The sequence below is a fragment of the Aspergillus novofumigatus genome (assembly GCF_002847465.1).
Source record: "Aspergillus novofumigatus IBT 16806 chromosome Unknown P174scaffold_12, whole genome shotgun sequence".
Lineage (NCBI taxonomy): Eukaryota > Fungi > Ascomycota > Eurotiomycetes > Eurotiales > Aspergillaceae > Aspergillus > Aspergillus novofumigatus.
Genome location: NW_020194285.1, coordinates 456,503 through 471,589, shown reverse-complemented (window position 1 = coordinate 471,589; position 15,087 = coordinate 456,503). Strand labels below are relative to the sequence as shown.

General features: G+C 48.4%; 4 protein-coding genes across 4 annotated transcripts; 1 reads left to right on the top strand and 3 right to left on the bottom strand.

Annotated features, from left to right (window-relative positions):
• Positions 1-335: 335 nt before the first annotated feature.
• On the bottom strand, positions 336-1,429 carry P174DRAFT_397775 (GLTP domain-containing protein). The gene is made up of 4 exons (XM_024823813.1): positions 1,192-1,429; positions 1,068-1,126; positions 900-1,018; positions 336-803 (listed from the first exon to the last, which is right to left on the bottom strand). The coding sequence occupies exons 1-4, from the start codon at positions 1,325-1,327 to the stop codon at positions 512-514; spliced, it is 606 nt and encodes a 201-aa protein (XP_024677397.1). The 5' UTR covers positions 1,328-1,429; the 3' UTR covers positions 336-511.
• Positions 1,430-1,640: 211 nt separating this feature from the next.
• P174DRAFT_516407 (sporulation-specific 71 family protein) lies at positions 1,641-5,290 on the top strand. The gene is made up of 5 exons (XM_024832328.1): positions 1,641-1,887; positions 1,969-2,288; positions 2,314-3,792; positions 3,813-4,494; positions 4,549-5,290. Exons 1-5 carry the CDS (start codon positions 1,768-1,770, stop codon positions 5,110-5,112), a joined length of 3,165 nt encoding a protein of 1,054 aa, XP_024677396.1. The 5' UTR covers positions 1,641-1,767; the 3' UTR covers positions 5,113-5,290.
• P174DRAFT_446315 (putative mitochondrial inner membrane protease subunit Imp2) lies at positions 5,233-6,491 on the bottom strand. Its single transcript, XM_024828551.1, has 2 exons — positions 5,791-6,491; positions 5,233-5,688 (listed from the first exon to the last, which is right to left on the bottom strand). The coding sequence occupies exons 1-2, from the start codon at positions 6,321-6,323 to the stop codon at positions 5,316-5,318; spliced, it is 906 nt and encodes a 301-aa protein (XP_024677395.1). The 5' UTR covers positions 6,324-6,491; the 3' UTR covers positions 5,233-5,315.
• A 101-nt stretch (positions 6,492-6,592) lies between these two features.
• On the bottom strand, positions 6,593-8,312 carry P174DRAFT_415070 (macro domain-containing protein). The gene is made up of 2 exons (XM_024824413.1): positions 7,237-8,312; positions 6,593-7,180 (listed from the first exon to the last, which is right to left on the bottom strand). The coding sequence occupies exons 1-2, from the start codon at positions 7,869-7,871 to the stop codon at positions 6,751-6,753; spliced, it is 1,065 nt and encodes a 354-aa protein (XP_024677394.1). The 5' UTR covers positions 7,872-8,312; the 3' UTR covers positions 6,593-6,750.
• Positions 8,313-15,087: the final 6,775 nt, after the last annotated feature.

Below are 15,087 nucleotides of genomic sequence, written 5' to 3'. Positions count from 1 at the left end.
TTTCACCAGTCTTGGATTGTCTTGATTTCTATCTACTCTAGGATTAGCTGAGTTCAAGTTCCCAGTTCTCAGCACTAATCAGCCAAGGTACTTATCTTCCGCTTGCACAGGCTGGAAGTGATAGGCCGAAGTATGATGGTGAAGTCGGTGGGGTGGATTCATAGCTTCCAATTCTTCTCTTGTCACTTAGGTGGTTTTATCGAATAGAGTTCACTTATAATACAAATGCTAGAGCCTCTTCACATCCAACACCAACCGCATCTCTTATGGTCAATACAGAGAGGCTCGACCATCTTGCTACTGCGTGTCTTGAAATGCCAAAGTTTGGTTGCTTTCAAAGCAAATGGCTGCCTGGCCTGCTATATCCTATTAAGCTTGTTCACAGCTTATCATCTCGCAGATGCTATATATGTACACACTGACAATCCTAAACGCTTGGTAGCACATACAGTGAAAGCGGTTCGGTGGCAGAAGCCTAAAGCTTCTATGCTGTACTCCTGCAGCATGATGATTACCACTTCGCCTCCTTGCTACTCATGAACGCGTTCAAAGTCGCGACGATGTTCTCCAAAGCCTCAACCTCCCGCTTCAAAGCAGCATTGACCTTGTCGGAGTCGCTACCGAGCTTCTCGTAGAAATCCTTTCTGTAGGGTGTTGCCGACATCGCGGCAGAGAAGATGGGCTTGACAACGAACGAGTGGTGGGGCTTGAGAGTGTTGCCGTAGGCTTCGCGGAAGGAAACCGACAGTTCGGTCTCCTTATCGAGGTTGTGACGGAGGGCTTGAACGGTGAAATCAAGGCCACTGTCGAGAACATAAAATGTTAGTATCATTATCATCTCACCAAACATACACTTGACTTATTTCATGTCCACCTGCTTGTGGATGCTGAGAACGTACCGGACAAGCCACAACAATCCCTCAGTGGCGACGTGCTTTCCAGTCTTCAATTCGTTCACGACAAGTGCCTGGAGAGTCTCAGACTCAGCAGGGGCAGCCAGCTGCCTGTCTCTAACTTTCTATACCGCCGTTAGTCTTGCTACAGTGGACACGTAAAATGAATGATACCTTAATATTTCCGAGGAGGTCGTTCTTGACGGGGGCAAAGCACTTGCTACCAAGGAGATCTAAAGCAGTCATTGAGTCAGAACCAGCCTTCAAAGCAGCTCATAGAAATCCGTTAGACACATACCGAACAGGGTCACCAAGGACTCAGCGGCCTCGAGGAACTCAGTGGTCGAAATGCCATTGTCATTAACAGGGACATCGGCGAAAGACCTCTTGAGAGTATCGAACCAAGTACCACCAGGGGGGATAGCGGCAGCCATTATGAAGAATGTATCTGAACTCAAAAATGTACAATTAAAACTGGAGAGAAGATAGAAATGGATAATGATGATGGAAAATGAGGGGAAGAGACAGCTATCAACAACAGCTGAGCTGTCACTCACCGCCAGTAGCAGTACACGCAAGCCACAACAAGCGGGGCGGGGCGACCCCTGAGCATAACAGCAAACAGTGTAAACATGACAAACTAAACAAATGGAGCAAACGGTGTAGTTTCACGTGATGCATGACATCATGGCCCTTGACATCAACGATCGTCTGGTGCCTGAGCAAGCTGTTTGCCTGCTGTTTCAGATTGTCCTCCTCTCCTGAATATCAATCCCTTGAAGATAGGCATCTCGATTACGCACAGTAGACTAATCCACCAATGGTTTCCACGCAATTTTTCTTCTGCTAAATACGGGGGTTGTGGTGAAGTCCGATGAGTACTCAGAGCCCTGCTGATCAGAATGTCAGCACTGGAAGGATGGAGACAGCCCAAAGCGTGTTCCACGAACACCAGCATGGGCTTGAGCCAGGGTCTTTCACGGATGAAAGATTAGTAAGTATCTTGCCAATAAGGTCACTAGGAAGATGCAACTTGTAAGGAAGAGATACCCCGGAGCTGACTGACGGCTTCAAGCGATATGCCTCCGGCTATCACTTGCACATGACAAATAGGAGATTTTTCATCGGACCAATTCCCGAAGGCTGGCTGCAGCACCACCGCAAGCACTGGTACAAGACCAGACTCAAGTTTCGGAACTATACCTCGAGAGCTGTTACGTTCACCGCAGACACAACCACTCCTACCGCAGATCAGTCGGAACCAGAAACTGCCTCATCGTCTGCTCGAAAGCAGGATACCTCACTGGCTGATACTACGATTCAGCTGGATCTTGAAGACAGATCAGAAGAAGAAGGCGATGATCGCGAGACGGATGAGCAGTCTGATGGCCTCCAGTCCATACCATATCCTTTGACAGAGGCCGAAGCTCCCCCGGGGGATAACTGTCCTAGATTCGTCTCAGGGACAGGGCGAATCACAGCTGAACCATGAATCAACTCGGAAGAAAAAAGGAGCGATGACAGCTTATTATACAGCTAGAGAAAGCAATCCAGGAACAGCTGAGCAAGATGACCGCACCGCTGAAGCAGAAAGCAGGCGGACGTTGAGTATCCCTAGCGAAGATGATGCCAGTCAGTCAGCTCCCATGGCACCCGTTAGCGAATCTGGCTCTACGACGGCATTGCTAAGGCCTAGTTTGCGTTCTAAAGGGAAAGGTAAACTCAACGCCTTGTCTTCTGCCAGCCTTGAGCGACAGGAGCCGCAGAGTGAACGAGAAGACGATGTGATCGATCCTCGACTGAATAGATATTCCACAACTTCACTCGGCGGAAAAGTGAAAAGCTACCAATTGGATGACAAGCTCGTGAACAGACAGCAGCGGCTAATGTCCCGGATAGCCTACACCTATGATGTGCTCTCAGGAAATCGTCGACAACGGCGCAAGCTGCGTGAGGGCGAGATTATCCGAGCGGAGAGGATGCTTGTTCGCGTGGAGGTGACTGTGCAGAAGGAGCTCCCGAATGACTACACTGAAAATGATAGCCTGAGGTTGGAAACGAAGGTTGCAGAAAGTTGGAGGGAGTTTCTTGTCGTCTGTCGGCTAACATCCGATGCGGAGTCACCTGTTGCGCTTCAGATGTATAAGACGCGCGTCGTTCCGGAGATACAAAAGTCGAATTCCAGGGTCAAACCCTACCACGAAATCGCTTTGAATCGCAAGAATACCAAGGTAAACCTCTACTCTTGCTTGGATAAGACCATTGTGATTTGGAGACCCTGCAAGCGTGGAACGAAGATATACATAATTCGGCCCAAATCCGCAGTGCACGCCACTGAGTGGTTCACGTTTATATACCAAGTGTTGGGGCGGCACCGTCCGAATTCATTGTCCATTAATGTTCCTGATTTGGGCGTTTCTCTTGTCTTTCAAAATCCGTTTGAGCAGTTGGAATCCAAGTGGGGAACTCAGAAGGGGGACAATAGCGATGATAGACCCGGTCAATCGAAAGATCGCGTAACCGATGTTGCTGCGGCTATCATTCGGGGTTGTATGGACCTGCTGGAAAACCGCACCGAATGGGCAGAAGTGCTACGCGAGTGGTCAAAAACCGAGAAGATGGGCCTGGCCTGGAAGCGCTACGACAGACTGGAGTGGGTGGTTGGCCTGGGCGAAGAGAAGATGTACGGATCTCTTGCAATGCAAACCACCCACCAGCTTCAGCTGCGACCAAGGCAACACTATCAAACATTCGTCAAGAATGGTGATGAGAAACTCGAAGAGCCACAACCCGTGGAGGGCTTCCTGGTCCGTTTGACGTCCCAGAGAGGAGTGCATCAACGGATGAACAGGATGTTTTTTAAACGTCTCTATTTTTTCACACAAGATCATTACCTTTTGTTCTGCAGACCAGCGATAGCCCTACCTCCTACTCCCCGAAGCTTTGCTCGGACGAGGCTGGCATACCCTCAGCGCGGCAGATATTGAACGAGATGCCTCTCTCATATGACGTCGATCCCTTTCCAATCCATAATGGCGAGATCACATGGATGTCTAGCGGGAATGAGGCCCACCTAAAGGAACATGATCAGAACGCCTATGCTCATACCAAGAGGTCCAAGCACAACCTCACACATGCGGATGGTTTCATCGATCTTTGTAGAGTTCGGAAGGTACGTCAAGTGTGGCGTGGCAGCTCCCCTGCCGATCCAAACATTCGCGAAGGTCCCGATGTCGAATTCGACCCTGAGACGCAAGACACCCATCGGGACGATGGTGCAACAAAGCAATTTGACGATGATCGAACTTTTGAAATGGTACTTGACAATGATCTTGTTGTTCGACTGCAAGCATATGACAAGACCACCAGGGACGAATGGATAAAGAGAATGGCCGCGCTGGTCAAATATTGGAAAGCCCGCGTTGCGGCCGACTCGGTCGAGCTCAAGGCGATTCGGCAGCGCAATCTAAATATCTTGGGCATCGATGAAGGAATTGAGTCCGTAGTAGGACAGTTCTCCAAGGAATGGGAAACAAAGAAGTCAGAAGCATCACCCTTGTTGCACAACATATGTGCTCTGTCGGGTTGCCGGACAATAAAGGTACGCCGTGCGAAGCTAGTGCAATTGAATCACATACTGACCATAATGTTGCAGATGTCCGGTCAGCTCTTTCGAAAGCCTCGCCGCCACTCTACCTTCAAGAGGTGCGATGTTGTTTTGGCTGCCGGGAAGCTTCTGATCTTCCATAGCTCATTGCGGAAGCTTACTGGCGTCGAGATTCCTCATGTTCATCAGAGTCTCGAGACCACATTGGATCTGGAAGACTGCTACATCTACTCCGGTCTAATGACCGAGTCCGATCTGCTCTACGCAAACCGGACTTTCGACAGCAACCATCCTGGCCACCATGCCTTACCTCGCATCTATCTTTCATCCGATGTATATACCACCTGCGACGAGGACACAGCTATCACGTTCGTCGTCTGGCAGCCTCTACGAAAAAATTATTTCAGGGCACAGGAGCTCAGTAAGAAAGGGAAAACGAAGCAGAAGCTGAGGCAAGTGTCTACGCTCGGCGTCCCTGGACGGACTGTGGTATTCAAGGCACGGAGCCGAATAGAGAGGGATCGTTGGGTCATGAGTATTTCATCCGAGATAGATCGATTGCAGGAGGAGAAGCCAGAAGACATCCGCTTAATCAAGCCATCGAATAATTGATTCGGTTTTGTCGTTTCCGGCACTGGCAAGACGCCAGAGAAGCTTTTTAAGGCTGCTCTAGCAGGCTGTTTCGTTTGGATCCCTTGGCATATCATTGTTCATGATCACATGTACCTTACACTCTAATATTGATACAAATCACGACACTATATACAGTGCATCTAGAATACATATTTGCAAGGAGCCGAGGCATAGGACCTTACCTATTCTATGTGAGGGCTTTCCAACTTGACAGCCTCCTTCAATACCCGTTGCCGTACATCCTGGCGATAATTCTCCCCAAACCTATGATCCCCATCCCCTTCAACAACCCCCTTCTCCCAATCTCGCCAGTTGAGCCACCTAAACTGCGGCCTCAACACAGCAATGACTCGCCCCGTGATGAGACTAATGCTCACAGGCCCATACGTATTACTATCAAGTGACTTCTTCGGATCCTCCGCATCACCCTCCAACCAGACATGATTGAACGGCACAATCTGCGACGCCTTCATACACGGTTCACGAGTCGTGATCCGATCACCGGGGAGACCGATAACCCGCTTGATGGCGGTATGTTTTGGATTAGCAGGCGACCTAACACCACGCATACCCGTTAGCATATTCATATTCCTTCCATCAATCGCAATCACATAAGCAGAAGTAGAAGTAGAAGTAGAAGTAAAGCAAACCACCCACCGGAACGTAACAATCATCCCCCGTTCCAACCTCCGTTTCCGCTCCCACGGCCACCCCGCCCCGCCAAACGGCCACATGTTCACCAGCACCATATCGCTCTTCGTATGCATGGTTTCGTAGTCCTCGTTCAGGAAGGGCGTCATTGACGGCCCCCGCACCCACATTACCTGGAGGACATGTTCGGAGAAGAAGATCCCGATTGGGACGATGGGTGCTAGTATGCGGAGGACGCGGAAGGTTCGGCGGATGGGTGTTGGGAGGGTCGCGTAGCGGTTGCGGAAGAAGGAGGAGAGAGAGGGTCGGTTGGGACGAGGTGATGATTGCGTTGGTGTTTGCGTTTGTGTTTTGGGGAGTGAGGGCGAGGGATTTGCGGCGGCGCTGGCGGACGCGGAGGCGGAGGTGGAGGATAGTGTGGTCGGCGGCACAGATGGTTTTGATGATCGTATTTTGGCCATGTCTGGTGCGAGGACTCTGAATCTTGAGGTCGTTTTGCCTGTAGGTGGCCCCTCTGGTGTGGGCTTAGGTGAAGGCATGTTTGAGGTTGTTGTGCTTGTGGAGAATGTTACCGGTGCATGTAGCCTCAATTGAAATGATCGGCTGGTTCGAATATGAGGAAAAGAGAGTAAGCTCTAGGCGAACCCAGGTACAAAAGATCTATTTTGATCTAGAAGTAGGATTAAGGGATTCTCGTTTTGTCGGAAATATCTCGACTGTCGCATGCGATTGATAAAGATATCGATAGCGTGACTGGTCTAGAAGCTTGTTTGCAGCGTTTGCACTTTACTTTCTCGAAGAAAGGCTTCAAAGTTTTGATGAATCAATTAACTAGGAATAAGAAACGCCATCCATCCGTGCCAGAAATACATGCAACGCCATCATGTCCAATTCAGATTATCGTAGCTGCATTAAGTCGTATTAAGTAGCCCTGAGCTTCCTTTCTGTCAACCTACCACGTGCAGACTACCAGTCCTTTGCTAGATAGTTTTCCACCGGGTGAGAGGCATCCTCCTCGATGATACCACTGGACTTGACACTCTGTACGTCTGCTGCAGAAGGAGCCCTTTCGATCTCGACAGGTTCGTCATCAAGCCTTTCCGCTTGTCCGCCCTCTGGCTTGTCGACTTCCTCCCAATCATCCTCACTCTTATCGTCAACCTTGGGCTGAACGCCTTCAGTCTTAGCGTCGGCGCTTGGTCTGATGTCGTCCGCATTAAGCTTTTGCTTTTTATTTTCAGGTTGGCCTTCCAGGGCAGGGTCTGCAGTGGGTGGGTCGGGAAGTTTGGCTGCGAGTAGCTCTGGTGTTGGCGAAGATTCAGCGGTCGTCTTTGTCGGGACTTCGGAATGGGTATTATGGCGAGGAAGGTCTTGCTCAACAGGTGGAAAGATCAAGCTATCGACAATCAGTTTCGCGCCAAAAAGGTAAAGAACTCAATCAATGTCACTCACGGGATGGCTTGCTCATAGGCCACTTCATCCTTTCGCTCAAAGTTGCAGAAAATGATCCTTTCCAGCTTCTCGATATTGCCAGGACCCTCCAGAAACTTCCGAACCTCATCCAGAGCCGCAAAGGCAGCCTCGTTGCTCGGATATCCATAGACGCCGGTGCTTATCGCAGCAAAAGCAATGCTCTTCATGTCGTTTTCGACAGCTAGCTCCAAGCTTCGACGGTAGCAGCTCCGCAGCAATATCTCAGGTCTGTCGTCGCCCTTTGGCAATTCAAAATGGTAGATTGGTCCAACGGTATGAATAACTTTCTTGCATGGAAGGTCATATGCAGATGTTATTTTGGCATCGCCAGTCCTGCAGCCCTTCAAGGTCCGACATTCCCTCAGGAGGTCTGGTCCGGCAGCGCGGTGGATAGCTCCGTCCACACCGCCCCCTCCAAGGAGCGATTCATTGGCTGCATTGACAATGCAATCGACGTTCTCCAATTTAGTGATGTCGTTTCGAATGAGTGAGATGATATTATTGAATGAGTTTGACGGCTTGGCAAGTGGTGCAGAGGTTGGGACTAGACGGCCCAGTTTGTACAACAACGAGACAGTTGGGATCTCTGCTAGGGGTACAAGGGGAGGTGACATTGTGTAAGGAGTTTGATGCTTCTGATGGGTTGAAAAGCTATTCAATAAGTGTAGGTAGCTTGAGAGTTGATATGCTGAAAGAAACGCAGTGGACAAGTCGATAGACAACCGAACCCCGGAATCCGAGATGGGATCACCAAAGAAAGACCACCAGACAGCTGTATCGTTTCTCACTTGTAGCGTTGAAGATGACCTTTAGCAATTGTCCTCGGGTGAAGAAATAGAGCTCATGGAGATGCACCAAGCGATTGTTGATGCTATCTAAGTTGCGGAGGTGACAGTTTCCCCGCACGTGATGACACATGATCGGCATGCTTATCGATAAGAGAGCTTTATCTTATCATCTATATCATACCAATCCGTCAACAAGTAGTGTGACCACCATCAACAGCTCAAGAGTATTCATTCATTATTCAAGTCATAGTGTTGCTGCGAGTATCATCATCATTGAAGGGACTGTCCGTATTAAAATCGAAGGCAGCTTCAAAGGACATCATCTCTTCAGGGTTTGGGACTTATGATACGTGCCCGCTGCAGACTTGCGATATGTACCATCGGGGCTTTCGGCTGTTTACCAAAAATGGACACGTTGTACGGACTACAGATACAAGCAACTGGGAAACCATGAAACCAGTAGTTTAGACGGCAACAATCTGATCTGACGTCTCCGCAGCTTGGGTCCGAGATTACACCGTCCAAATCCGTCATAGTGAATTCGATGATCTTTCTTACGGCACGATACGGAGTAACCATCTCCACGATGGTCGTCGGGATTTGCTATCCTTGCCAAAAGGGAAGCAAACACCGGTGCCGTTAGTCCCGGACACTACTTGCCCTCAAGAATGACAACAATAATAATAACAGTAATAATCACGATTATGATCCGTACGAGAAGCCAATATGATTATGTGACAGGGGTCAGATTCCTTTTAAAAGGAACTGGGCCGATTCGCCCAACAAGGAGCTTGCGAGTTGCAACATTCCTCTTGTGGATTAGTCCTAAACAGCTTTGCTTTTCGCTCACTAAGTGGGCTCGTTATGGAGCAGATAATGGAGATGAAAAAGGATAAAGTATCGAAACCCCTGTGGGCGTGTACACGATACCATGATCCTGAGCTGTAAGTTGAGAGTCGCAATGAGAGTTGCCTTGTATGCTGACATCCAGATATACTTCCTCTAAACTATTTGGTTCTTGATGGCTCCATTTCAAGTCACAATCCTCGGGCCCATTTCTTGCAGTGGGTCTAAGACGTGCATTATGCAGTGCGTGGCGTCTACTGGATGGAAGTCATCTTCAAGTCACAGCGGCAGGGTTATGCAAACACGATTGCAGCAATCAGATGCGGGGCTTCAGAGTATTCAGTCATGGCGATACCAGGGTCATTCCGGCGTAGGTCCTTCCTCCTGTGAGCCAGACTGTTCATGCTGCGTGTCCTGGTCTAGTACCTTCTACCTGCTTGTTGTAGACCCAGATTGCTCGTCGGAATATCATGCTTGAATATTCGACATATATTAGAAGCCGCTCTTGAGCCCTGGAGAGATGCCGTGCTGCTTGCTTGGATATCCATCGTCTGCAACAGATAGCATTCAAAATGACTATTCTGCGAGGTGCTCCCGGACGCTCGGCTCCTTGAGGTTTGACAATACACAAGGCCTTGTGAGAAATGTTCTGAGCCTTGTGCAGCTCTACCAGCGCACAGTTCCGATGCAGTTGTTCGGATCTCCTCATCTCCCTGTCTTTTCTAGTACAAAGCTTTAATTCGTCCCATCTTTTCGATCACTAGAATGCTACTACACGGTGACGCCTCTCATTCCTAGAGCAGAATAGGAGCGGCCTATGTATCTGACTGCCTTTGTTCTTCAGATTCGATGGACTTTTCTGTCCGCAAACCACAAGTCTTCTTGCGATTGGTAGTCTTGATATACAATCCAGACTCCATCTTGTGAGGGCTTCTCTCTAGGTGTGAGCCCGTCTATGAGACGAAGCTTTCACCCGTTGGGAAGTGCTATGAACAACGATATAAACTTATCAGAGTCATAGTACGATACGCCATCTCTCCCTTCCGTCTTGTAGTATTTGTCTGTCATGCTGTGTTGTGGGGATAATTGAGACAGGTGCGCAACGGATGGACCTGAGTTGGGATGCGCACCAAGGCCTGGAGATCCTTACGAGCCCAGCAGTGAGGATTGCAGTGCCTATACTCTGTACAGAGCATGATAGAATATTTTGGTTCTTGTACATTTCTACCCTGATATCGAGATTGACCTTGCCCACCGCACGCAGTTTCTACTCGCGAAAATATCCTTGGGAGGCCAGATACACGCAATTGAATTATGCACTACCTTTTCTGCTGCAGTATCTAAGCAGCATCTCGCGTTAGTGGACACGGTAAATAGGGGAAATTGTATCCAAATAGAAGGTTACTCAAGATGGTCGAGACACGAATTGGGCAATATATTTTTCCAATCACCACGACCGTGTCGGGACTAGATCAGTTTGACCTGATATCTACAAGGATTCAGTGCAAAGGATAGCCTGACGTCAGTCCTCGAAATCCTAATTACGATCTTTGTACTCGTTGAAATTCCTCTATCTCTTTTGACCATATCTCTGGAGCTTCGAATTTCGCGAGGCGGTGGTGCTCAATTTCGAGATATATTAAAATAAAGCACGAAGAAAGCCCCACCAGTGGCTTCCTCCCATTCCCTGTAAATTGCTACTCCACTCCGTGCCGCCTGAATCTTCGATTATTCCGTAGATAGGGGGATCGGAAATAGCAAGTTCTATCAATTTGAAAGATGCGTGGAATACTCTGTAAATAATACCAAGGGACCCGTCTTCGGGGATTAAAATTGAATTCTACCCCACCGCAGGACTCTGGTACCGTCGAAGTGTCAAAGTAATTGGGTACCGGGTCAACCAGCCGTTTTGTTAAGGTAGTCAGGATTCGAGAAGGAATTAACAGGAACTATCTAGTACATAGAAGAGCTTTGATCGCAATCGCGCTTAGAATTCGTGGCTGTGGCTCGGTGGGTAAACTATTATTGTTCGGCGGTCATGGGTTAACGCGAGATGATCTTATTGATTTGATTATTGCCCGTGGCGCCACGATCCTGTCAAATTGTCACAATATTTATAGTAAAGTGTGTGGGGGTTGAGAGCAACAGAAGCAGACGAATCCCGTGAGAAGAGAATCATTACTCTTGATGCAATCTTTGGTTAACAAGGTACCGTTCGGGGACCTCGTCTGTTGGATTGTCCACGTTGTGTCGGCCGCTAATTTCCACGGGTCCTCGATCCATGGTACTTTGTAATATTGTATTGATTTGGGATGATGGCTCTGGGCCAGACTTTCCTGCATTCAAAATTCAAAGTCGTTCCGCTACTGCGTTAGAAAGCTGACTTTTCCCAGTTGAAATGTCTAGAGAAATAGAAAAATTTATGACACAATGCCCATCAAGATTCTACTCCGCCACATCGCTGTACTATCGGGGAACATCCGAAAGGAAGGAAGCAGGCCTGAGACCATGCCATCCTCAGATGTGCAGACTGCAGAGGACAGAATAGATACGGTACGAAAATTAAGATTGCAACATCCCTGCTGGCAAAAGTGGAGACGGAAAATCTTCACCCGCACAGTAGAAAAGAAAAGCCGTTGAATGGCTGGGATGCACCCCCCGGCGCATCTCCATCGGCCCAGGCAGTCTGTGCAACGATGATGGCGCAGGGAGGCTGGTCTCCTGCAGGTACTGGTAGCCTGGTTAGTTCGTCTAGGTATGGAGCACAGCAGGACTCCGTAAGACCAAGGAGTAAGGACACCATATTATTGATTTTCTCGGCTCCGAAGCGTTAAACTCGGTTATTCGTTGCTGGTACTAATTGGGACAGGTGCAGCTGTCCTGTATGAAAGAGGCAATAGCCAAGGGCGCTACTCTGATATGGGAAGTGACACATAGATCATCCCGACGTGGACGGTAGAGATCCAATAACCCAGCTCCTGGATTTTTGGTAAGCTGCATATCAAGCTACCTTACATCGAAACTTGTAAACGAATGACGATTGGCCAGATACAACTCGGAAGTGGTAGCAGATGTGACAACTTTTAGTGATCCCTCGAGCCCTCCATACAATCAACGTACAGTAAGATCCATCATTAAGTCAACTTCAAGTTTGACGATGTCATCTATCTACTTGGTACCCTTCTGGACATCGTCTGCTGTAACTTGGTGTCACTGACGTCGCAATCCAGGTCTGCAATCAAGAATCAAAGTAAAGCGTCTGAAAGGAAATACCATGTCTGAAAGACTCACTGGCATCCATGGTTACTAACGATCAACCGTCAACCACTTCCTGGAAGAGACGATCAAGACAAGGCTCCTCTGCCCTCTTCTAGAAAGAACTGGGGCTATTCCTAGCCTATCTACTAGTGCTAGGCGTTCAACATTCGACGTTAGATTTGGTAGATACGTACCCACCAGACCGAGCAGATTTTTCTCCCCTCTAATTATATTAAAAGGCTCCATCCCAAACATATAACTCGCCTTATTATAGCCGCTTTAGGCTCGATCGATGAGCACCCTGCCAGACTATTAATTCGTGGCAACACTACGTAATTAACCCTCCATTCGAAATAAGTAGCGGTGTGTATAAGGAATGAACGGATTCTGACGCGAAATCCGCCACAGCTACCTAGCTCTAATATACTTTGACAGGCAACGATGTATCTGATCCAACTCCTACCCTAGAATTAGTCACACCCCAGGCGCAGCAAAAGCGAGTTTGGAATCAAAAACTGCACAGGTCATTTCTGGCTTATTACTCTAGTTGTACAGACGTAGAAATCCTGATAATAATGATGTGCTTGATGCATATGTGATGCCAACATTAATCTGCGACAGTACCAAAACCACGCGCGGGTGGATCAGGAGCCACAATGCGGAATAGATGCTGTGGGGACAAGGTTCAACGGCCTGATCAAGGAGTCCGTCACACTCAGTCCTCATTCCTCAGCTACTAGTCTCGATAGTCCACTCCCTACTCGACGCAGTATGGCGCCATGCATTGCATCGCCTATCGACGCCTTGGCTTACTCTACAGTGTACAGTGTGGAAGGGGTGCTTACCTCGGAATCACGAGCAGAGCACAGGAACGAGGTGCACGATTCATGATACGACACTGCTTGTGGGAAAGGGGCTGGAAGTTGGAACTTGTCTTCTTTCGGTTGGCATCACTTGATTTACTAGATATTATTTTCTACTGCTGCTAATAATTAATGAATGGAACTCTTTGTAACCTGCCGATTCTCCAATCGCTGTGGAGTCGACGATGGGGAATAGTGTCAGTCTCTGAGATAAAGCTAAGCGAGATTGATAGATAGATTGATTGATTGTCTCCGAGGGATTCGATGGGCAAGACAGCCCCATGCGACTATCGATTCTAGTTCCCCCTGTACGGGCTATGGGGTGCATGGATTACTAATTGATGTCTTACGCAGTAGACAGATACGTAGTGCTTAGTTGCCCATCTTAAGATCTAGTTCAGCATCAGCACAACGTCATTAGGGATTAGCATCCCGGAAAGAATAAGCTCTAGTAGATGGGTGTGCCTATAATATATCGGATTATAGCTCTAAATGAGCAAATCCTCCGATCTACTATTTAATACCTGCAATGGCACGACGGTTCCTGACTCGAACTCTCGTACTAAACAGTCAACTCTTGGTATGCCAAAGATGAAAAATACTGTCTCGTGGGACACTTCGTAAGGTATGTCTGTCTCCTATCTCTTCTAACAACGTCGACGTTCGCGGAGCAAGGACTCTAAAAAGAAGAATATTAGATGGCGGTGGGCAATTCTCTGTGTGATTGGTAGATACTCTGAGATTGCTGAGTGTCTCCTCATTGTCCTTCAATTAAGCGTCTGACCGAAGAAGGGTCATGGGCCTCATGACCAAAATGGAGACCAAGGTCTAAAATTTTATGAGATGAGCGTTAGGGCCAGTGTGGACAGGGTCAATGCTCAATGCTCAGTGAAGACTACCTCTTTTTTGACAGGTGACGACAGCTGTACGGTATGTCCGTGAAGGCTGAAGTAAAACATGGACGATGAGAGTCGGACACAGAGAGTTAGCAATGAGCACTAGGCGAACAATACCGTTGGAATCCGAAAACGTGGCTGGTAAATTGAATAAAAGCCGCTACGGAAACGAGAAACCAAGGCCGGTCGGCCAAAGGGGCGCTATCTGCCATGGCCAGGCGATTCCGAATCGGTCGAGCTGCAGCAGTCCCAAATCTAGTTTGTCCAGTAACCGTCGACGAGGCGTCGGCTCAATCTTGCTTACTGTGACGAAACCCCAGCTGTCATCCTGCTGTTTTGGGACAAGACATCGGAGAGTTTCCCGGGATGGTCCCACCTGTGGCTTGTGTAAGCCTTGTTTGTGTACGTAGTGTGACAAAGTTGTAAGCAGTGTAAGGACACAGCATACCTACGGTAGTCATACACTTGCCCAGGTAGTAATGTTGTGGGCTTTTGTTGTCGCTTTGCACTCCAGATGCGGCATATTGAAATTCTGTGAGGACTCCATTGGGTCCGTCGCATCAATTGTACAAAGTCACTGTCTATTTGTTGATGTGTGGCGCCAAGAGGCTTATGGTTCACGTAGTGATAGGATTTGGGACAGCGGCTCGTGACATGCTGTCAAAAGTACACGCAAAAGCAGGATCACTCGGGAGTCGGTCGAAGCTGTCATGGTACGGTACGTGAGACCATAGTGGAACCACCATGATACCTTGTAGAAGAAGTGCTCTGTGACTTGTCAAGATGTCATGTCCAATTCGGCAAGTGTTCAATTTTCTCTGAGGGACCTGCAATAACCAGATCCAGGAGACGATCGGCTCACAACCAATATGAGAAAGTGAGCGCGGAAATCTCGATCCCTTTCCTGGCAGGAAAAGAACGGACAGAGGACAGCAAGTTAGCCACTGTCCCTGTAGTCAGAGGGCCAAATGCTGAAAACCAGACCAGTCATGAAACGTCACTTCAATTAGTGGCATTGACGGCGTGTACTGGAAAATTGCGATCGCATTTAGACTCTTTCCTCACGGAGCCAAGTGGCACCGCTCTTTTCCTCTCCAGGAAGACTATCTGATCATTTTCCTAAAGTAGCGGAACAAGAGAGTTCGGTTCCATAGCTTGGCAAGTTGAGTGCGATTTTGT

What these genes read in the sequence shown, in the direction of transcription:
- P174DRAFT_516407 (XM_024832328.1), top strand. Translation starts at nt 1,768, where the DNA reads ATGAGTACTCAGAGCCCTGCTGATCAGAATGTCAGCACTGGAAGGATG. An exon ending in CTTTCACGGATGAAAGATTA is followed by an intron (nt 1,888 to 1,968) that starts GTAAGTATCTTG and finishes GACGGCTTCAAG; the next exon opens with CGATATGCCTCCGGCTATCA. An exon ending in GAGCAGTCTGATGGCCTCCA is followed by an intron (nt 2,289 to 2,313) that starts GTCCATACCATA and finishes CCTTTGACAGAG; the next exon opens with GCCGAAGCTCCCCCGGGGGA.
- P174DRAFT_446315 (XM_024828551.1), bottom strand. Translation starts at nt 6,323, where the DNA reads ATGCCTTCACCTAAGCCCACACCAGAGGGGCCACCTACAGGCAAAACG. An exon ending in GGGATGATTGTTACGTTCCG is followed by an intron (nt 5,689 to 5,790) that starts GTGGGTGGTTTG and finishes GCGTGGTGTTAG; the next exon opens with GTCGCCTGCTAATCCAAAAC.
- P174DRAFT_397775 (XM_024823813.1), bottom strand. Translation starts at nt 1,327, where the DNA reads ATGGCTGCCGCTATCCCCCCTGGTGGTACTTGGTTCGATACTCTCAAG. An exon ending in ACCTCCTCGGAAATATTAAG is followed by an intron (nt 1,019 to 1,067) that starts GTATCATTCATT and finishes ACGGCGGTATAG; the next exon opens with AAAGTTAGAGACAGGCAGCT. An exon ending in GGATTGTTGTGGCTTGTCCG is followed by an intron (nt 804 to 899) that starts GTACGTTCTCAG and finishes TGTTCTCGACAG; the next exon opens with TGGCCTTGATTTCACCGTTC.
- P174DRAFT_415070 (XM_024824413.1), bottom strand. Translation starts at nt 7,871, where the DNA reads ATGTCACCTCCCCTTGTACCCCTAGCAGAGATCCCAACTGTCTCGTTG. An exon ending in GCCTATGAGCAAGCCATCCC is followed by an intron (nt 7,181 to 7,236) that starts GTGAGTGACATT and finishes GATTGTCGATAG; the next exon opens with CTTGATCTTTCCACCTGTTG.